Consider the following 22,986-nt stretch of genomic DNA (forward strand, 5'->3'; position numbering starts at 1 on the left):
TGCCCCTATGGGAGAGTTCATTTAAAGATGAATATCTGCCTCAAGCTAAGTAGCTGGCTGCCTTGTGTGCTATGTATGTGACGGGAGTTAGGGAGAGAGCTCCATTCACTACTCATTCTCACTCATTTTGTTTCTATACCGTTTTTTTCACCGTTTGCTCATTTTTTCCCAACCAATTACTTGACTTATGAGTTTTGTTAAGTAGAGGGCTCTAGAAGCAGCCTCCATTTCAGCAGTGACTACAACTGCCCTGGGGCTGGGGCAAGACCACCTCCCCTCTCAGCCAATTCAGAAACCTTCTGCACTGACCTTTGAAATTGTCTTAGCATTTGTGGGTTGAGAAGTCTGGAATCCACAGCAGCTGCTAGTGGTTCAGTCCACTAAGGCCTCCTCCTGCTCAGTTAATGCTGGTGTGGTCCACTCCTCTAGCCTGGTGACATAGACCCTTCCTGTCCACCTTGCAGATTGTCTTGGACTGGAAATTTGCTTCAGTATGTCATTTTGCGGCTTCTGCTGCTCTAGAATTTGTTTCGTCATTTTTACAGGTTTTTTGAAGGGGTTTCAGGGGACAACTGTAGCAGGTCCCTGCTTCTACTCTGCCCTTTTGATTCCTCCCCCACAACTTGTTTTTAAGGAAAAAGAGTAATGAAGGAAAGAAGGAAGGAAGGAAAGAAGGAAGGAAGGAAGGAAGGAAGGAAGGAAGGAAGGAAGGAAGGAAGGAAGGAAGGAAGGAAGGAAGGAAAGAAAGAAGAGAGAGACAGACCTAGAGAATGAATAAAGTTCTAAAATAAAGGACCATGAACTGATACACTGAGGCTTCCATAAGGAGGGTGGTATTTATGTAGAAGGGACCTTTTAATAAAAAACAAAACAGAAGCTTCTCTCCAAAGATGTGGTTTATACCCATTTGATTTAATCAAGATTTAAGTTTCCTATTGTTGGGTCCACCTGCTTTTTTGGACTGATCCCTGGCTCTACTAATATCTGAATCTTCCATGAAGTCAACAGTTTCTGGGTTAGAGAGATTGTTTAACAGGAGCAGGGTGGGAGTGGGATAGAAAATTACAACTAATAACTGTTTCCCCACTTGATAAAACAAACACTAAAGACAAAACAATTTTTCTTTCTCCCACTCATATGCATGTATTTATACTACATCCATGGTTATATACATATGCATGCATGTTATATACAATGTGAATATTATATATAAATATATAAAACAAGGGAAGTATAAAATATGAAAATAACAGCTATATATGTATATATACATTTTATATATTGTAAAGGGTGCATTTATGTACATGTGTGTATATATGTACATGCATGTTGATACATATATGTCTAAATATATATGTGAAATTCTAAAACATATGTATGTGTGTGTACATATGCATATATAGTCTTCTCTTAAGGAGCTTACGTTTAACTTTACAGCATTTAAAAAGATACATATAGACATGATCATCATTTGAGGAGGAAGGAAAGATCATTGATGGTTAAAGAAGTGAAGAAAAGCTTTCCTAACAGATGGTACATGAACTGAGTCTTTGGGGAGGCTAAGGATTCACAGAGAGAGACAAAGGTGAAAAGGGGATGAACTCTAGGCTTTCACTAATTGTGGCTTGGGCGATCATCCTTCTAGGCCTCAGTCTCCATCATTCCTCACACCTCCCATCCTCCAAAACAAAACTGGAATTTGAATTAGATGATCTATAATGTCACTTCTCTCTTTAATTCCCATGTCCGTGCTATATGCGTGTGTTAGCATTTTCGTACCTTTGCACAAATAAGTGTCATGTAGGCTAGAGAGCACTATTGAATCAGTGTGAGTATTTTCTGTTCTAGGTTCTTTGGGAGTTCATGTGATCTGGGATTGAATTACCACTAATTAGTTCCATAATAACAACAACAAAAAATTCCGTAACAAAAGAAAGCAAAAACAATTGTAAAATGGGAGTGATAAGAGCATCTACCTTCCAGGATTATTTTAAGGACTAAATGGAATAATGTTTGTAAAGTGGTTTGCAAGCTTAATATAATACATTAATACCAACTATGCGTTATTATTGCTTAAATTACTATAAATGCTAATTATTATTCTTATTTTTAAATTACCTTGAATCACTTTTTTTTCTTTTTCTTGAATGGATCCATCATTTGCTCTTGAGAAAATGAGGAAAAGAAAGAAAATAAAATTAAGGAGAATTCATGAAGTGTAAAAATAACTGGTGTGGTAACCAGGAGATTTAGGTTTTGCTCTCATTTTCACACTAATTCATATGATCTTAACTAGATTACTTAATAATCACAGCTCCCCCTTGTTTAACATTTTAAACTATACAAAAAGTTTTGCAAAATCATGTGATATCGATGGTTCTAATATTATTATGTCCATGCTATAGATGAGAAACCGAGTCTCAGAAGGGTAAATTGAATCATCTAGGGAGTGTGTTGGGGTTATGACTTGAACTCAGATCTTCTGACTCCTAGGCAGTCATTTTCTTCCACAAGCTGGTCAATAAACAATTATTAAGTGCCAATCATGTGCCATAGCCCTGTGCTAATCGTTGGAGATACAAAGAAAGGTAAAAGCCAGCTCCTGCCCTCAAAAAGTTCCCAGTATAATGGGGGAAACAGTATGCAGACAACTATATACAAACAGGTAGTTCATAGGAGAAAAAGAGGAAATTATCAACAGTTTGAAGGCACTAGAATGAAGAGGGATTGGGAAAGACTTCCCCTAGCCTCAGTTTATTCATTTGCAAAATGATGATATCTAAGATCCCTTCCAGTTCTGACATTCTATGATTATAATTGATTTTATCTGTTTGTTCATAATATAGGAATAAATTGTTTTAAATTATTTTGTAGTCTCCAAAACACTTATAAACAGCTCACATTTGTGTAACACTTTACCGTTTCAAAGTGCTTCTGCGTCCATTATCTTATTTTATCCTCACAAATTATCATAAGAGGTAATTTATACATAACGCATTTCCATGTTTACAGTTCTTTGTCTACCATCAGACTGCCACAATTCATAGCTACTGCATACCAATTATTTTTGAAAATAATTCACTCTTTTCCTTCAATCACTCAGTCAATTAACCAGTATTTATTAAGCACCTGTCACATATCAGAGTCTGTGCTAGATTCTGGAGTCACAAAGACAAATGTGTAACTTCAAGCCTTTCCTTTCTCTTGTGTCACCTTTATCATTTCTATAATATTTTACATTTTCACTTCTAATTCTGACCCTTTTGAAAAATTTTAATTTGTTACATTTTGCTCCCCAAGAGAGTCTATCCTTCAAGTCAAAAAGAATGTGGCCCTTAAAAAATAAAACCCCTAATCATCCAGTCTTTTTTTCTGTGCAATTCTTTTAATGACAATCACATAACCCCTCAAATTTTTTCCCCCACAACCTATGAACATCTCTGTACATGGAAAATTTGGAGGCTCCATGGTATTGTTTCTTTCTTTCTCATTCACTTTCTTTGGACAGATCCTTATAAAGTTCAGGCTGGGAAATATTAGATGAGCTCCAACGAGATGTTGAGGATGTAAGGTATTCTCCATCACATTTGGTCCTGGATGTGACATGTTGGAAAGAAACCTCTAAGTCAGGGTCAATAGACCTGAGCTCAAGTCCTAGTTCTGGCATTAGGTATATGTGATCTCATACACATCATTTTCATCTCTGTGGGCCTTTCCTAGCAGGATCCTGGCACATCCAGTAGCATTGCTACAATATTTACTTCCCCTGTGGCAAAGGAGAGGACCAATGGAAAATTCAACACAGTCTTGACATGTGTCTATTTAAACCCAAGTCCTCTGGCTCCAATCCCAATATCTTTTCCATGACAATACAGATTCTTCCATATAAAGAAATGAAGCTTTTTGGCAACGGTATCTACAATAGAGGCAAGGCAGATTTAGAAACTGGAAGTTACTAGCATTATTAAAATGGATTACAAGAATTTTACCCAAATCCTGCTGCAAACACTGACAAGAATATCAAAGAGTATATACTCTGTAGTAAGGGTCACAGTTGAATGAGAGGTGAACTTAGGGAAATCACAGTACATGACAAACAAAGATGAGAGAGATCTCTGTATGGAACAACACTGAATTTCCTCTTTACTACCAAGCAAAGATAGGTGACAACATCATATAGTCATGAGACCAACATTCTCCCACTTAATAAGAAAAGAGTTTAAATTCATTCTGTTCAGCTGCAGAGAAAAGAACTAGAAGCACTGAATGAAAGCTGAAAAGAAGGCTGTGTTATATTTGATATAAAGAAAAATTTGCTAAAAGATGCAACAGTGGAATGAGCTGCCTGTGAAGGCAATGGATTCCCCACCTCTGGAAGTCTTCAAATAAAAATGGGATGACCACTTGAATGGGATACAAAGGGCATTCTTGGCCAAGTAGGGGTTTGAATTAGATGGCTTGTAAAAATCTTTTCCAATTCTTAAATTCAGTCATTCTGTAAGAAAAACAACAACATCTGCTTCAAGGGTAATAAGTTAGAGCTATGAGTCACCCCCATTTAGTTACAGGTGGGAAATATACTTGTAAGATAATGCATGTCATAGTTAAAAGCAAATACATTTAAAGAGAGTGAAATAGGAGCTGAGAAGAGTCATGGCCAGTGAAAATAACATCAATCTGTTGATAACTAAAGAAGCAGTAGGCTGAGGATGCTGTGGATATCATTTAGAAGCCATAGGAGATAATAATAATAATAGCTCACCTTTATGTAGCACTTACAGATTTATAAAGCATGTTGTTCACAACATTCCTCTAAGATGGGTAGTATATTCGCAGGAAGAGGAATGGAAAGAAATCATTTTTTTAACTTTTATCTTGAAACAAAATAAAGCTTTCTAACAATTAGTTACCTCCAAATAGGTTGTCTAGGAATAGCAAATTCCCTACTACCAGTGGTTCTCAAGCATAGTCCAAATGATTACTTATTACATATATTGTTAGGATTTTGTAGAAGTGATTCCTGTTCAGATATTAATTGGACAAGATGGTATCTTCGGTCTCTTTCTTTTCCATGTCTTTAATTCTCACAGCACTACCTTTTGACTTAGGACAACTCGCTTATTTGTATCTCAGTTTTCTCATTATATATAATATAATGGATGTAATTATACTTATGCTACCTAACCCACAGGGTAGTCATAAAGATAAAATCAGATAATGAAGTACATTGTAAACTGCAAAGTGCCACAATCTTTAGTGGATTAAAAACTGGTTGAATGACTTCCCCCGCAGAGTAATGATTAATGGATTAATGTCCACTTGGAAGGAGGTCTGTTGCAAAGTGCCCCAGGGATCTGTCTTTACTCTTGTGCTTTTCAACCTTTGTGGTCAACATAACTGATGAGGACATGGCCAACACACTTATAAAAATGCAAATGACACAAAATGGGAAGAGAGAGCTAATATTTTGAATGACCCATAATTCAGAATTCAATATCAGTCAGAATTCAAGACCTCTGCAAAGTAGGGAAATAGATAAAATCCTATAAGATGAAATTGTATTGGGATAAATATAAAATTCTATATTTGAAATCAACAGCCAAACATAAGATTGCCAAATGGTGGATGGAAAGATCTGGGCATCTGAGTCAATCAACTCTGAGCCAAATAGTCTTCCAAAATAGTTACAGACAAAGAATGCTAATTTAATCTTAGGTTGCATTAAGAGAGGTAGAGTGTCTACAACAAAGGAGCTAGTAGCTCTGCTATATCTATCCTAGTCACATGATATCTATATTTTTAGTTGTAGTCACCATGTTTTAGGAGCTGCATTAACAAAGTGGAATATGTCTAAAGAAGGGTAACTAGGATGGCCAAGGACACCATGCCATATGACACATGAATTGAGCATTCCAGATGTGAGAGGTAGCTGTTGTAAATGCACAGGGGCAGGAGATGGAGTTCAGGTTCTAAATTTATAGAAGAAGCCATTCCCTTTACTCATTTCCTTCAACCTCCCTCAAACAAGTTGGATTCTTTGAAACATGTCATTTACATAAGTGAAGCTGATCTGAACTTCAAAAGATTCGGGATAATATAATATCACCTTTCATTACACAAAACTTCATTTTCCTGCTCTATAAAAAATGAATAATAATAACTACTCTGCCTACATCTTGGAGTTGGTGAGATCAAGTGAGAAAAATGCTTTATAAACTGCAAAGCTGTGTTCAGATGTAAGATAAGTGCTCTTTCCTTCCCCCTTCAACCCCAAGTTCTCTTAGGTAGAGATAGCTTAATGAGTAAGAACCCAGCTTTTTTGATTCTTACCTCAAGCCACCATACCAGATCATAGTGTCTGGCAAATAGTAGGAGCTTTACAAATGTTTGTTAATTGATCGATTGATTCTGTCTCTATTATTAAGAAGAGAGAAAAAGATTTGCATTTTTCATTAGTTCATTTCATAGGATCCTAGATCCAGAGCTAGAAGAAATCTCAGAGCCCATCAGTACCCTTATTTTGCAGATGAGGAACCTGAGGCCCAAGGAGGATGGGTGACTTGCTCAAGATCACACTAGTGGTAAATGGCAGAGCTGGGATATGAACGTAAGGTATTCTGACATCAGGACCACTGATTTTACACTTTCCTTAAGATAAAAAAGACTCATCAAATTTATGTAATTTTTGCCATTGAATATTACTACCTGGAAATTCTAATACAAAAGAAAGCATAAAAAAGTCAGACATGGTGCATTTGTTACCTGAAGCTACATTAGAACCTCAATATTCATGTGTTCACAAATCAGAGAAATGACACAACATTAAAAGATGCTCTGAGGTGAGCTTGAAGGGAAGAGAATTACTTTTGGTTTAGGTCTTGAAGTAGACTTGGAAAGCAGCAGGGAGCTCCAGCATCATTACCCTAGTGTCTAGTAACCAGTTTATTGTAATAGGGCTCCAAAAACTTTTAGAATATTAAGATGTAAAAGGTAAGGAAGGGATCCGGCAATAATCTATAAATAGCTTCAGAGTTATATGCCACCATATTGAAATATTGATCATTGACGGGTAGGGAATGGGAGTTTTGATTCTGTGGTATAGAATGAGTCCTTTGGTTGCACTTTCTTGTGGCCAAGTTCTGGTCTTTGGGAACCTGGTCTGTGACAAACCTGGCACGGAGGACCCACTTTTTTATGCAGAGGTCTGACTATGGCTTTTCAGTAGTCAGAAATCCACTCACCTGACAAGTTAAGTATAGTAGCATGACAGCATTGGGTGATGTGTAAATCAAGACTGACAGGGTGAATAAAATGATTCAGAGGAGTAAATGAAATAGCTTAATGACCATCACTATGAGTCACAATGTCAGATTTAGTATAATTCTAACAAGGTACTTTATGTTAATGATTTTTTATGGAAGATTTTAATAATATCCAACCAGCTGCAAGTTTCAGGCAAAAAGAAGGATGTCAAAGACCTGACAACTCTTTTCCTGGAAAGATTTTTAGTAAATAGATTTGGTTTTTCTCTCTTTTTCAGGAAATCTTTACATTTGCTAGGACTTCTGCAGTTCCAAGACAGAAACGGTCAATTGTGGTGTCACCCATCTTAATTCCAGAAAATCAGAGACAACCTTTTCCCAGGGATGTTGGCAAGGTAAGTTGTGAACATTGCAAAATTAACCTATGAATTGATGAAAATGGACAAAACCGAATCTGATAAAATAGGTCTGCTTTTGGGGAAAAAAAGTGGTACCTCTTTGTAAGACAATATGTCCAGAAGGCAAGAGGAGGGAGATATTTTGGAAAATCTCTGAGAGAAAAGCCAAATTGTGGATACTATGATTTTGGTTTTGGTTGATGAGGTAGTATGTTTGTAAGGAATATGTGCTTCTGAAAAGAAGTTGCCCCATCAAAATGGAAATTCCTCCAGTCACAATATCCCCATAATGCTAACACACAGTCTATCCATTCATTCAGGAAAAATTACATAGAGTTTATTCAGTGCCAGTTCCTGTATTGGGTACTTTGTGAGGGGAAAAAAAAGCAAGAATAGGAAAAACTCTTCCCCTCAGAGAGTTCTTCAAAGCATCAAGGTGTGGTCTAACTGATGGCTTAAATAGTGTTCTAATGTGTTTGTCAAATCATTTATGAAATTATTGCATAGGTTATAAATGACTATCTTTTGTGTCTCAATATCAGGTACTTCAATAGTATTTCTTGGTTTAATCTTTTAAAAAATCTTTATCTTGGTACATCACTAAGTAGAGAATGAGAGACAGATTGAGTGCTGCAGCAGAGAGTGCCAGCCAGCACAGGAGGTGGCCCATGGGTTCAAGTCTTGTCCGTGACATCTGCTATCTGGGTGACCTTAGATAAATTGCTTAATCTCATAGTGCTCTCAACCAACTCTAAAACTGTGCATTATGGGATGAGTTACCCGTTCTGTATCAAAGTATGTGTGTAGGGGGAGGATAGACTGTGTGATAATGGCTTCAAAGTCTTCAAGAAAAGTTCTTAAACTGAATCCAGACTTAATAGTATTCAATCAAAGGGTCACCCTTGAGGACCTAGAGGGCTCCATGTGGTCTTGACTCCACAGAGTCCCCATCCCTGTAAACCAATGAAAATAAAGGTCTGGAAGAAAAAGAAACCAAACTAAATAGTTAAGCTGCTTGAGGGAAGGGGCATATCATATTCACTAGTGAAGCACTCAACATAAAACAATTTTAGTTGATATTTCTTAATTGTCTGACCTTCCACCTCTTTCCCCCCAAGTTTAGTTCCTGATTGTTTGTTTGATCAGTAGCACTTCCTGTAATGGAGGAGAGATTGTCTCTGGAAATTTTTAGTCCTGTGGTACATGAGATAGTCTGTGAACTGGTATCTAGTCATGAATACTCATCTCTCTTTTATATTTAGATGGACTAATTGGGAAAATGCTCTTATTTCTTTTCATTTACTACTCACCTCTTTCCCTGCTTCCACGTTACTCTGAAGAGGGGAAGAACTGTGACCATTTTTTTTTAATTTTCATGATCCTCAAATAGTGACATGAGGCAGCCTTCCAGACAGAATCTTGCTAGGATGTCTAGAAAACACATACTTCCCATACTTCACACGGGGCAGTTTTGGTTGTTGATTTAGAACTAGATGGAGCCTCTTTGAAACCACTGAGTCCAAGTCTCTCATTTTTCTGGATGAAGAAACTGAGCCGTTCAGCTATCACATGTCCAGAGCAAGATTTGAATTCTGACTCTAAGCCCACTGTCCTAGTCAGGGCATCATTCACCAGAATCAAACCTGTTCTCTTTGATTTTAATCATATGTACTTTTTAAAGAAAAGGACCCATGGACCAAAAACCTTAGAAAACCCCCAATACTAGAAGATGGGAACTATAAGAAATAATTTTCTCAGTTGGTATGTCATTTGGGATAGCTCACCTTTGATGGCTTAGTATATAACTGTGATATTGTAAAAAGACCATTAGCTTGGGAATCAGAAAATCTCAAATCCCAGCTGAGATTTAGTACCTGTGGGACCTTGGGATGAATCATTTAGCCATTCTGGGCATTGCTTTCCTTTTCTAAAAATAAAGACGTCAGACTAGATGGTCTCTGAAATCCCTTCCAGCTATATATCTATGCTCCTGTGAGACTCTGAACCTTCTGATTTTTTCTTTCATCTCACCTGATGTATACCTTATCTACTTGCCAAATAATTATAAAGTCATTTGCTACATTTGAAGTCTGTTATGAAGACTTTTCATGAGAAAAGAAAAAAAGACATGTATGCATATGTGTATACATATATATATATATAGAGAGAGAGAGAGAGACAGACAGACAGACAGACACTGAGAGAGAGAAGGAGAGAGAGAGAAAGGGAGAGAGACAGAGAGAGAAGGAGAGAGAGGGAGGGAGGGGAGGGAGAGAGAGCTCAGCTTTTCCATCTTGCTTAGTAGTTTTGATGGTAAAATAAGGATACCTGCGATAAAAGACAAACATATTTACTGAAAGGAGGCCCAGAACAAGCAAATATGTCTATACTATAACAAAACAAGTTTGTTATCTCAGGAATCTGTGCTGCCAAGTTTTTACAGCACTTTCTTCTTTAGAACATTTGCAAAAATTTCAGGGAGGGGGCAACATGCTGATTCAGGAACTCTAATTAATCTGTCATTTCACTACTGTCATAGGTAACAGGGAGAATTGATAGGAGCTTGAATAACCATAAGGAGATCTAGCTGTTCCCCAAATGTTCTCTTTCTCCCCATATAGTTGGACTATTTAAAAATTTTGGTAATGAATAATTTCACAATTTTACTAACTTTAGATGATAAATATTTAATCCCATCTTGAGAGAATTTGAGTTCTTAGATCTGAATGATTGAGAGCAACAACTTTAAATCAGTGAGGACATTTAAAAGAGTATTTCATTCTGTTTTATAATATTTGACAGACAAGGCACTTCTGAGAATCCTTATTAGAGATTCTGTTTCCATCACAAACCCCTTTTTATCAAAACCAGTGAGAATATGTTTTGCTGAACCCCCTTTCCTCCTACTTTGAATGTTCTTTCTATATGTTGGAAAATGGACATTGAAAATGGCATTTCTAACTTGCTATAGAGGGGAAAAAAGAAACAGCCCAGCATTCTCTCTCTCTCTCTCATGGGAGTCTGCGCTGTTCTTAGAGAATGTCACTGAGTTGAACATCTTCACCCCAGCCTGTTATCTCCTTGTTTCTCACGTGTGGATTTTGAAGGAAGGTACCTTCAAAAAGCATTTTTCCTTTGTCATCCCCAGGAGGGCCAGCACAGGATCAGGCATGTGGTAAGTGTTCAGTCAATCTTTCTTGGGTTGTAAAGCAAGGTAAGCTGCTTTAGAATTCTGACCAGATCCATATGTGCGGCTGCTAGAGTAACACTTTGCAAGATGTATGTGGATTAAACGAGAGGATCCCAGCAGGGATGAGTCAATTTGATGACTAAAATGACCATGATGTGGTCAGTGAGGTTAATTTTGCAATATTCTTGACCTACATCCATGAGGTAACTGTTGATTCCTCACAAATTTATTAAATGCTTATGGCATGTCAGATTAACATATGCACCAACAAGAGATTGAAAATAAAGACAGTGTAAAGATGAGCAATTTTGATGGCACTGATGGCGCCATTTACTAAAGGCATGAGGAAAGATCTTATGTAATTTTCAGCTTCTCAGAGGCAAAGTGAGGAAGGGGTACATCTAGGTATTGGGAATGGCTTCTATAAAGGTGCAGAGAAGGGTAATGTAATAGTGTGGGTGAAGGACAAGAGATAGGATAGTTGGAGTTTAGACTGGATAAAATGTGGAAAAACATACAAAGTTTAGAAAGATGGACTGTGGTCACATTGTGAAGGACTTTCAATAACAGATAAGTTTGTATTTGATTCTGGTCAAAAGGAAAATATTAGAAGTTCTTAGGCAGGTGGATGGAAGATGATGTGGAAGGAGGACAGTCTGCTATCTGCCTGGCACTGTTTTTGGCAAAGGGGCACAAAGACAAAAATGAAGTCCTCTAAGCTATGTGACCTTCATACTTTTTTATTATAGTAATTGATATTTGGATTTATTTGATGGATATTACGGGTATGTACTTGCTTTGGTGCATCATCTTTATATCAGCTTGTGTAATGCCCAATAAAGAATGACTCTACTTCATAATTGTACAGAATCAAACCTCATTTAGTGTGCTAAATGAAATAAAAGGGCCTATTTCCCCATAAACAAGACTTATATTCTTTTCCTGATGCATAATTCCCAATGAGAACATAGACCAGCTATTCTGGTCCCCTTTCTTCTAAAGGCCTAGGCAAAAGAATGAGGTAGATAGATGTATATAGATCTTTGTAGGAAGGTGTGTCTTTAGCTCTGAGCTGATCACATCTTCAGTGAATGACTTCTTAACCTAAAAAGTATATCTATAAAGCCATGGAGATACCATGCACCCTGAACTCTCACGGCTTTAGGTTCAAACCCAAGGACTTTTATATAGCACCTTATTTCTCTGGCTCACTTGCACCTACTCAATTAAAAAAAGAAAAAGAATCCAAACTTGTCAGCATCTGATTTCAACTTAACATGGCAATTGACAAAAGCAAATAACAACATTGGAGAGTAAATCATTTAATCAAAAAGAAATAGTGAGGTAGCAGGGGTAATTATATTAACTTATATTCTTTTCCTCCTCCCCCATTAATTAACATTTATTTTCTCAAATTCCTTCCCCTCCAGCCAAAAAAGAAAAAGAACAATAATATACATGGTTAAGCAAAACAAATCCCCAGCTTGACTATGGCTTTAAAAAGTCTTTTTCTACCCGTATTCTACCCTATCACTGCTCTGTCTGGAGACAGAGAATATCCTTCATCCTTGTTCCATCATTCATTGTATTGACCAGAGTTCTTAAGTTTTTCACAGTTGATCATTTTTAGTGTTATTATTATGATCTAAATTGTTCTCCTGACTCTGCTTGCTTCTTTCTGCATCAATTCATACAAATCTTCCCAGGTTTTTCTGTAATTTTCCCCTTTATCATTTCTTATGACATAATGCTATTCCATTACATTCCCCACAGTTTTTCAGCTGTTCCCCAATTGATTTGTACACCTTAATTTCCAGCTCCTTGCCACCACAAAGCTGCTAAAATCTATTTGTTACATGTAAGATTGTTTGTCCTCATTTTCAGCTGCTTTGGTATATAGGACAAGTAGCGTCATCACTACATCAGATAGGATGCACCATTTGGTCACTTTGGGGCATGCTTACAAATTATCAGCACATGGTCTTGAAAGAGTAAAATCTCATTCTCTTCTCCCTCCACTCTCCACAAAACCATTTAGAAAAGCTCTTCCAAGACTTGTAGTTTGGGATAAGGTTGGGATTTGGGGGAGTCTGGTCTTCAGTACATACCCAGACAAGGGTCACTGGCAGTCCTGTCACCTTGGGCCCCTGAAAGGGATACAGGTTTCCTTTGCCCCACCTTGGGGAATCCTTAGCTTCCCCAACCCCTTTCCTGAAACCTCATGGCACCCAGCCACTAGGGGAACAGGTGCTTCTAAGGTTGTGAGGAGGGAGAAATGAGAATGGTGGGAAACACTGTGTCAGTGAGGTTAGAAGAGACCCACACTGGCTGTGGTTGTATGCCTATGAAACATCGACAGTCTACCAGCTCCATGCCAGGAAACTGAATTGCTTCTATTTGAATTATCTTAGGAAAATTCTGATGATCACCTGGCAGGATAAGGTTCCAGACACTGAGGTCCTTCCTCAAACTAAACTGTCAAGCACTCAAACTATGCTTCAGGGAGCTGAGCTCTGATGGGTTGGCCACAATGTCCTAATGCAAAAATGTAGGCTTACCAAAAAGACTGTTTTATGGAGAATTCACACAGGACAAGCATGAACATGGTGGTCAGAAGAAGTGATACAAGGGGACTCTCAAGGTCTCTCTTAAGAACTTTGGAATTGATTATGTGACATGGGAGACACTGGCACAGGTCTACTCAGCATGGCTTGGCCATATCGGAGAGGGTGCTTGTACTCTATGAGCAAAGCAGAATTGAAACAACTCAAAGGAAACATGGGATATACAAATTTTTGTGTATCTACCCCAAATGTTCACACCTACTATTTGTGCCCAATCTTTGATACAGCATCCTGAGCTCATATCGGTCTGATCAGCCACAGTAGAACACATTGAAACTTGACTTTATCACAGTGATGCCATTTTGGTTCTCTTTGAGAATGAAAGATGACAACCAACCAAACAACAGACAGCCTTAATATCACTGCTTTCATACAACTCTTACTGATCTAGCCACCTGTCACTCTCAGTCTGAAACCCTATATTTCTATTGTCTCTAACTCCTCTCTGCTTACATGTTCTTCCCTTTGACCTAAGTCCTCAACAGAACACAGTTTTCTTTCTCATTTTCCTGGAAAGTTCATTTCATCCTCGCCCTAATAATTAATGCAATCCATCTGTGTTTGGGGCATCAGGGAGTGTAGAGTTCCCATTTTTGTTTAAGTTCACAAGTATTTATCAAGTAATTACTATGTGTCAGGCATTGTATTAAATGCTGGGGATATAAAGAAAGTCAAAAGACAACCTTTGCTCTCAAGATGCTCACAGTTTAATGTGGGAAGCCACATGAAAATGACCACCTACAAAATTTTATATGTATATATAATACATATATTTATGTGTGTGTATGTGTGTATGCATATATATATACATACAGATTTATATGTATATATTTGTATACGCATAAATAATAATATAATAAATTGCAAATAATCAAAAAAAGAAAGGCACTAGATTTAGGAACAATCAGAGAAAAGATTTCTTGTAGAAGGTGGGATTTTATCTGGGACAGGGAAGTCAGGACTTGGAGATGAGAAGAGATATTAGAAATACATATGGTTTTGTTTTGTTTTCTATGATGAAGCATTCACCCCTGTATTAAGGCCTCCAGTGAAATATTAGCCTTTCCCCTGCCTGCATCATGCATATTAAACATGACTTTGAGTTTTGTATTTGGTCTAGACCAGGGTTCTGACCCAGCTTTAGCAGCTTCCCAGATGTATGACATAGAGCAATCTGTGTCACTTTTTTGAGTCTTAGTTTACATATCTGCACACTGAAGGTGCTTGACTGGGTAGAGTTCCTTACAATTCATGAAAAAGGACAAAACTCAACAAAAAAAGTCCATCTGATATGTGGATTTTGAAACATCTGGAAGTTTTGTTTAGATGAGCCCCTTAGGAGTGGCTGTGTTGAGAAAGGAAGCATTTGTCTTTTGTGGTTGGTAAACTTACTCAGCAGAAGTATTTTTTACACTTGTTAGTTCCACTTTATTTGAAGACTGAGAATGAAACAATGAGATAATAGGAAAACAGAACACACAAATAATACAGGTTGGACCAAACGGAGGAAATGGGAAGTATAATAGAACATTCATTTATCTGAACAGACACTGAAGGGCAGAGGTAGTTTTTTCAATCTGAACAAGTAAAGTCTAGACAATTATGAATTTAATGAAAGTCTTTCTTAATTGATTCAGATGTTCCCTACATGGTATGTTGGTTTCTGTCCTTCAAAGGAAACCCTAAAGAATGAAAGCAGATAATGTGATACAATGGAAGGAATATTGAATAGGAAATCAGAACACCTAGGCTCAAATCCATCTCCTGATGTGTATTACCGATGTGACCTTAAGCAAGTAACTGAACCTCCACTGGTCTTAGCTGCCTCATTTTTCAAATGAAATATTTGGACTTGATAACTTTTGAGGCCCTTCCCAGCTCTAATTCTATGATCTTATAAACCTATGAAAGCCAAATGTGAACTATTCAGCTTTAAGGTAATTAAAGCACATTATGGACCTATTTTCTCTGTAAGGGTGGTCACAGCTGCCTTGATGAATGACAGCTGGACTGACTGCCCATGCCTAGTGCCCAGCAGGGAACAAATTGGCCCTCTCTGCACCAAACAATTTGCAATCCAAGCTTTGAATAGTCACTGGTCAGATGTGGGACTGAGATGGAAATGCAGCTAACAGGTGGCATTCTGAAGAGGAGAAGGAATGAATGAAGAGCTTTCATCTCTAGCTTTGAAATGGTTGAAATACTTGCATTGCTGCAGTCCTGGGTGGCATCCAGCACTGACTCAGTGCAGGCTCTGGTAGACAGCCTGGATCACCAAGCAGATGGAGCCATGCTGTGGCCCTGGGGAGTCCATTATATTAGGCTTACCCAGGCCATTCTGCCAGTTGAGACAGCTGTCTTTGCAGGGGCTACTGTGGCTCTTCTATTAAAAATCCTCAAAAAATTTGTGCCTAGTTTAAATGACTTATTGAGTTAATTTTCTTAACTCTCTTAGTGTGCCTTGCTACCTAATGCTTTGGAAGGGGCAGATTAATTTTTTTTTACTTTGTGTTTTCCAATATTTTTTCTTTCCCCCAGTTCCCCTCTTCTTCCCTCTCTTCCTCCCCATTGCCCTATCTTTCTCTGACCTTCTCTACCAAACCTTCTCTTATTTCTCCCCTCTCTTCCTCTTTCCCCCTCACTCAGGGGTACAAGGACAGACATGATATGAGACAGATATAAGAGTGTTGGTTTTTTCTGTTGCTATTCTGTTTCTATTAATCTATGCATCTTTCTCATTCTCTCTGTCTCTCTCTCTGTCTCTCTCTCTGTCTCTGTCTCTCTCTGTCTGTCTCTCTCTCTCTCTGTCTGTCTGTCTCTCTCTGTCTGTCTCTCTGTCTCTGTCTCTGTCTGTCTGTCTGTCTGTCTGTCTGTCTCTCTCTCTCTCTCTCTCTCTCTCTCTCTCTCTCTCTCTCTCTCTCTCTCCCTCCCTCCCTCCCTTCCTTCCCTCTCGTCCTCTTCCTCCTCTTCCTCCTCCTCCTGTGGTGTGGATCTCTTTCTATCTCTGTGATTCTCTCTGTCTGTGTTTTTGTCATTATCTGGGTGTCTCTTTCTATTTCTCTGGGCCTCCCTGGCTATCTTTTCTGACTTTGTCTCTCTGTCTCTGTCACTCTAGATACTTCTCTGGGACCTTTTTCTGTTCCTCTGCGTCTTCTTGTCTCTGTCTCATTCTGTCTCCCTAACTCTCTTTGTGTGTATCTTTATTTTTTCCTGTCTCTTCCCCTCCTCTTAACCTTCCCTCATGGACTGTGATGAAATACTTTCTCCCTTGGGCTTTGAGAAATACTGTAAGAATATATATGCATTCCAGAGAAGATGTCTGCACCTCCATATGAAGAGTGGTGAAATGGGACTTTTTTCTAAAATTACTCACCAAGGGAGTAAGAGCAGTAAACCCTAAAATATGTTTTCCAATGCCAGATGGGCTTTTTGTTCAAGGTAGCTCTTGGCTAAAATTCAGGCCAGTCCTCACATGAAAGAGGACCCCCATGAAATTAAGATTATTTTGTCGCAGTGAAATGAAAACCTCCCTAATAATTATAGTGGTCTAATTTGGAATCGAGGTAGATTTCCCTTTAGTAGAAGTTTTCGTCTGAAAGCTGGGTGAATGAGAATGTCAGAAAAAGAATTAATATGGAACCAGTACCAAAGAGTAGATGTCCCTTTCATTGTCCCTTTCAACTTAGAGATTCTGTGATACTGCCTGTTGGATAAACAAGGAGATCTGTGAAAGTTATATATTCAATCTAGTATATATTTTAAAAGAAGAGTAATTTGAATATAGTAGAGATATACAGTTTCATGTACAACCCTCTTTTTTATTCTACTCTGTAAGAGAAAATGCTCATTTTATTTAGTCTTTTATTTCATAGGTAGAGAAATATTTTAAGGTAAGTAAAGATCTGTTATAATGATGACAAAGAACAATATAATGAATGGGAAATGATTAGAGTCTGGTCTTATACACTGGAACACAAAACTCATAATCTGTCCAGATCATAAGATGATAAATTTTGAAATAGAAGGAGCTTGTAGGGAATTTGGGTCAATTCTCACATAATCCAGAGGAAGAAATTGAGACCTAGAACATAGAGTTGAGTTGACATATTCTCATAGACATTCCTTCCTGTTATTCATAATATACATTCTTATACTTTAGGAATGTCAAATAGACCCAAGTACTGTCAGTTTCCTAGCTTCAAATGAATTTTACATATATTATTTCTTGGTAATTTCTTCAAACATCATTTTCCCCTTCCTTCTACATGCCTACCTTTGCATTGAATTCACAAAGCATCAACAGACTTGTTGACTGAGTTGGGAGAATCCTGTCAAAGTCTTTAGAGCTTTTCTGTACTCTTTCATTCTCAGCAAGAGATGTTGGCATGTATGCTGTATTTTTATCATGGTTGTTTACTTGCTTAATTGTAAACTAGTAATGGACTTGAGGAGAGGAAAGTTCAGTGGAGAGGGTGTTGGACTTGGAGGCTGTAAGCCCCGGACATTGGAAATTACATTATCTTATAGTCAGGAGTAGGCAAAAAGAGAGGTTAAGATTGATCAATGTACTAGTAGAGAACAGTGACCCTGGGCATCTTTAATACAAGAATTATGAGGAAGCTAGATGAAGATACTCATGGCGGATACTCAAGCACAGTGTCAAGGACTAAGGACGTAATAGTGTTAGTGCTTCTATATTCTGCCCTCATTATATCATTTCTGGAGTACTGTGTTCAATTCTGGACACCATGATTTAAGGACATTAATAATCATAGGAGATCATTTAGGTTGATGAAGGGCCTTAAGAGTATATCATCATATATGGAACAGTTGAAGGAACTAAGTTATGTGTAGTTCAGAGAATGGAAGACAGTGGGGAATTGTCTTACACTATTTGAAGATCATCATGCAGAAGAACATTAGATTTGATCTATTTGACCTCAGAGAGCATAACCAGGAGCAAAAAGTCAGTCACAAAAAAACAAAAATTAGGTTTGAGTAAAGGAAAAATATTTCTAATAATTAGAGCTATTTAAAAATGAATGGGTTACCTTAAAATTCAGTCAAATTCCTCACACTAGAGGGTCTTCCAAAAGAAGTTAACTATTCACTTAGCAGGATTATTGGGGGAAGAAAAAATTATTCAGGAATGGTAAGATGAAATGGCTTCTGAGGTTCCTTCCAACTCTAAGGTTCTGTGATTGTAAAAGTGGCTGGTCAGATAACACACCTTGTTACCGTAAGGATCCCCAGAGTCCAAAGGAATCCCCCTACATTCTGTGCAAACAGGTTTATTGTGGGAATGGTGACTACAGAATAAAAAGTAGCCATTGGGTCAACTGTTCTCTCTACTTAGTCATCTTACCTTGATGGGGACCTTTGAAAGAGAAACTCCTTTTTTTAAATAGCATTTTGGTTTTTTTTTCCTAATTGCATGCAAAGACAGTTTTTAACATTCATTTTTAACAAATCTTGAGTTCCAAATTTTCTCCTTCCCTTCCTTCTCTCTCCCCACTCTAAGGTGGTAAGCAGTTTGATACACACACACACACACACACACACACACACACATACACACATATATATGTGTATATATATATATATATATATATATATACAATCATGTAAAACATATTTCCACAACATGACTAATAACATTTTCCACAATATGACTAATGTTGTGAAAGAAGAAACACACCAAAAGATAAAACCACGAAAAAGAAAGTAAAAATAATGTCCTTCAATCTGCATTCAGATTTCATTATTTTTTTCTCTGGATATGGATAATGTCTTCCATTATGAGTCCTTTGGAATTGTCATTGATTGCTATTTTGTTGAGAAGAGCTAAGTTATTCATTGCTGATCATAACATAACATTGCTGTTACCATGTACAATGTTCTCCTGGTTCTGCTCACTTCAATTTGCATCAGTTCATGTAAATCTTTCCAGGTTTTTCTGAAATCTGCCTGCTTGTCATGAGAAATTCCTTTTTTGGATAAATATCTCATGTTTCTGTGCTTCAGTTTCATCATCATACTAAATTGTCAGTTCCATACAACAGTGTCTTATCAAAACTTTGCCTCTCTTGGAGCAACTTTTACAGTGGTCTGCACACAGTAGCTGTTAAATAAATATTTATGGGTTGACAAATAAACGTGGGTAAATATCCTACTCTCTATCTATATACACACAACTCATTGCTTCCCTTCATATAGAAAACTATCAAGCTTGGAATTGAGTACAGTATTTTAAATGAAATATCAATTATTTTTAAGTGGGTGAAATGAGTAACCTGCTGGAAGAAAGGAAAAAGCTTAATAAAAAACTCTCAAACTTGTAAGTAAGATTTATGTGTAAGTCCGTTGCTGACCCATCCCCCCATTCCTAACACATTAGGATTAAGTTTTCTGTCTTTTGTAAGTGAATGTTCTACAACACTAGTGATTATACTTAAAACACCAAAACTTCTCTTTTGGTTTTGAAAATTGAGTCTTTTCAAAAATGAATTAAATGTCTCCTTGTCACTGAAGCTAGGAACCCCTACATCTACGGTCTAGGGCATAGGATCAGATCCCTCCCTAACATTTACTAGCTGGATGGCCTGAAGCAAGTTACTAAAACTTTTTAAGCCTCAGTTTCCTCACTTATAAAATAGAGATCAAATACTTGTAACAACTACCTCACAGATTTGCTACAAGCTTTTAATTAGTTAATATATGGGGAGTGCTTTGCCAACTTTAAAAATCTATGTATTTTGGTAGTAATTATATTATTATTATTATCATAAAGTATGTGGAGACATGATGTAGGAAGATCAGTAGGGTCTATTGCTGTAGACAAAAGTTTTTGCTTCCAAACTCAATAGTACATGGATTCTTTGCTTTCACATATATGTATGTGTGTGTATGTATGTCTATATATGTGCAAATATGTGTATGTAAAGGTACATACATATAGGTATGAACACACACACACATATATACATTTGTTGAGTATGTATTGTCTCCTTTGGATTGGCTGTTCATTCCTATTCCCCTTTATTTCCCATCCTTTCTTATTTTCTCATTTATTATTCTGCCATGCTGTGGTCTGAGAAACCAGATAACCAGGTTTGCTCAAATTTTATGTAAAATAAAAATGAATAGGCTCTGAATGATGAACTCTTCTATGAAAATATCCCACAATGATACTACTCTTAGCAATTTGGTGGATGATACAGAGCTGGAAGGATAGTTATAGCATAATAGATTTTCAATAAATGTTTGTTCAATGACCTTTTCAACATCTTCTTGAGGTTTTTGGGTTGGTTTTTGTTGTTGTTGTTGTTGTTGTTATGCTCTGGATCATTGGCATTGCTTGTTAAATGATGTCCAAAAAGGGGTGCTGTCACTATTTTACACATGATAAAAATTTGAGAATGCTGGATTTGGAGTCAGAGGACCTAGGTCTGGGTCTTGGCACTGATACTTACTACCTGTGTGACCTTAAATACATCATTTCTCTTCCTGGCTTCAACTTTTCATCTGTACAGTGAAGAACTTGGACAAAATCACTTTTTGAGACTTTTCTAATCCTGTGTCTATAGCCCTATGATTCTCTGATCGTAATTCAGCAATTTGGCAACAACAAAGCTTCCTAATTTTAATGACTGAAAAAAGCTTGCCTAGCCCTGTGGCATGGGGGAATCCCCTGTCCTCTCTGACAGACATTTATTTCAGCTGGGTGCTGGCTTGGACTGTTTATGGAGAACAGAAATGTGGTGTTTATTGCATGTGCCCCTGGCAGAGGAGCCCAGTGTACAGATGGCCAATGGGAGCTGGCCACTGATGTGCCACCTTTGCTTGTGGAAATAAATTTGGAGAGATGATATTCCATTTTTAGTCTCTCTCCTTATGTTACTTTTCCAGTGCATTTTTCTGCATAGGGATGAGGTCTGAAGCCATGGGCCATGGAATTCTACTTTAATTACAGTGATGGGGTATTTGTCAGGCATCCACAGAAGCGATGGCTCCACGTTCTCTGACAGACTCAAAGCCATAGTTCCACTCCCGATTGTTGGCTGCCTTCTGTCAGTCCTGGGTAACTGTGGCATTTTGTTTGATGTTGGTTATTTGAAATCTGACAGTTATGATACAGACAGACTCACAGTGCAGAGAAGATAATTACAACTGGAAAGGATGATAAGGTTTACAAAAACCTGGATGCTGAGAGCAAAATTCCATTGCTCCATGAATTAAAGGCTATCATTGTTGATATTCCAGTGATTTTTAATAATATGGCAATAATAATGATCCTAATCATAGCTAACATTTATATAGATCCTACTATGTGCCAGACACTGTGCTAAAAGCTTTACAAATACTATCTCATTTCATCCTCACAACAGCCCTGGAAGGTAGGTGTTATTATTATCTTCATAAAGGGACATGCCCAAGGTCATACCATCAGTAATCGTCTGAGTTTAGATTTGAACTTCTTTCTTTCTTTCTCCAGGCCCAGTGCTTTATCCACTGCACCACCTAGGCAGGGAACTAGCAAGTGTCTGCGGCTGATTTTGATCTCAGGCCTTTCTGATTGCAAGCCTGGCACTCTGCTGTGACATCTAGTTGCCTCTGGGGATGATTTAATTTCTTACATGTAGGTAGCCAGGTCCATTAGTAGGGCAGGGCAATTGTGTCTTTCCCTCTTAGTGCTGATATGTGCATTCTTTAAACATCACAAAAACCAATATGGTTAATTAATTTACTTTATTAAACATTACTTCTCCCTTAACATAAAACTCTTCAGTTTGACCAGCCAATTAAGCTTTCTTGCTATTAATCACATCTGATACTCCATCTCCCATCTCCAAACATTTGCATGGAATATTCTCTCAAATAGTCCCTTTCCTAGAATATTCTCATTCTTTACTTCTGCCTCTTAGAATCCCTAGTTTCCTTCAAAGTTTATCTTACAGACCACCTCCTCTAGGGCCTTTCTTGATCCTCTCAGTAACTAGTTTCTCCCTCCAACCCCAGCTCATTACTTAGTATTTATTTTGCATGTGCTTATATAAATATATATGTATAATTATATATAAGAGGCTGATCTTAAAGTCGGGAAGACTTGAAATCAGGTTCAAATTTTGTCTCTGACACCTACTGGTTGTGTGACTCTGGGCAAATCATAGCTGTTCAGTCCGACTAACTAAGATTTTAATATTAAATAATCTCCCTTGGTAGAGGGAGCATCGTCTCCCAGGAGTAACCTGTATTAATAGTGTAACTACAGGATTTCTGCCTCTGTCTTTTTATATGGTACTTCCCCAGACAGAAGGTAAGCTCCATTAGGACAGGGATTCTCAGCAATTCTCTCTCTCTCTCTCTCTCTTCCTTCCTTCCCCCTCATCGTCCTCCTCTTCCTCCTCCTATTCCTCCTCCTCCTTTTTCTTTTTCTTCTTCTTCTTTTCATATCTTTAGCAATCTGGCATAGAGTATATGTTTAATAACTGTGTGTGGTTGATTTATCTTAA

The 22,986-nt window shown here is 37.6% G+C and overlaps 1 protein-coding gene across 4 annotated transcripts in view; it reads left to right on the forward strand.

Moving 5' to 3' along the window:
- The window catches only part of CDH13 (cadherin 13), a 1,297,228-nt gene that overhangs the window by 527,889 nt on the left and 746,353 nt on the right, over window positions 1-22,986 (forward strand). For all 4 annotated transcript variants that reach the window (XM_072634210.1, XM_072634211.1, XM_072634209.1 and 1 more), the window contains exon 4: window positions 7,541-7,657. In XM_072634210.1, coding sequence (XP_072490311.1) covers window positions 7,541-7,657 — 117 coding nt within the window. The remainder of the gene's footprint in view (window positions 1-7,540; window positions 7,658-22,986) is intronic.

The sequence above is a fragment of the Notamacropus eugenii genome, chromosome 1, assembly GCF_028372415.1.
Source record: "Notamacropus eugenii isolate mMacEug1 chromosome 1, mMacEug1.pri_v2, whole genome shotgun sequence".
Classification (NCBI taxonomy): Eukaryota; Metazoa; Chordata; class Mammalia; order Diprotodontia; family Macropodidae; genus Notamacropus; species Notamacropus eugenii.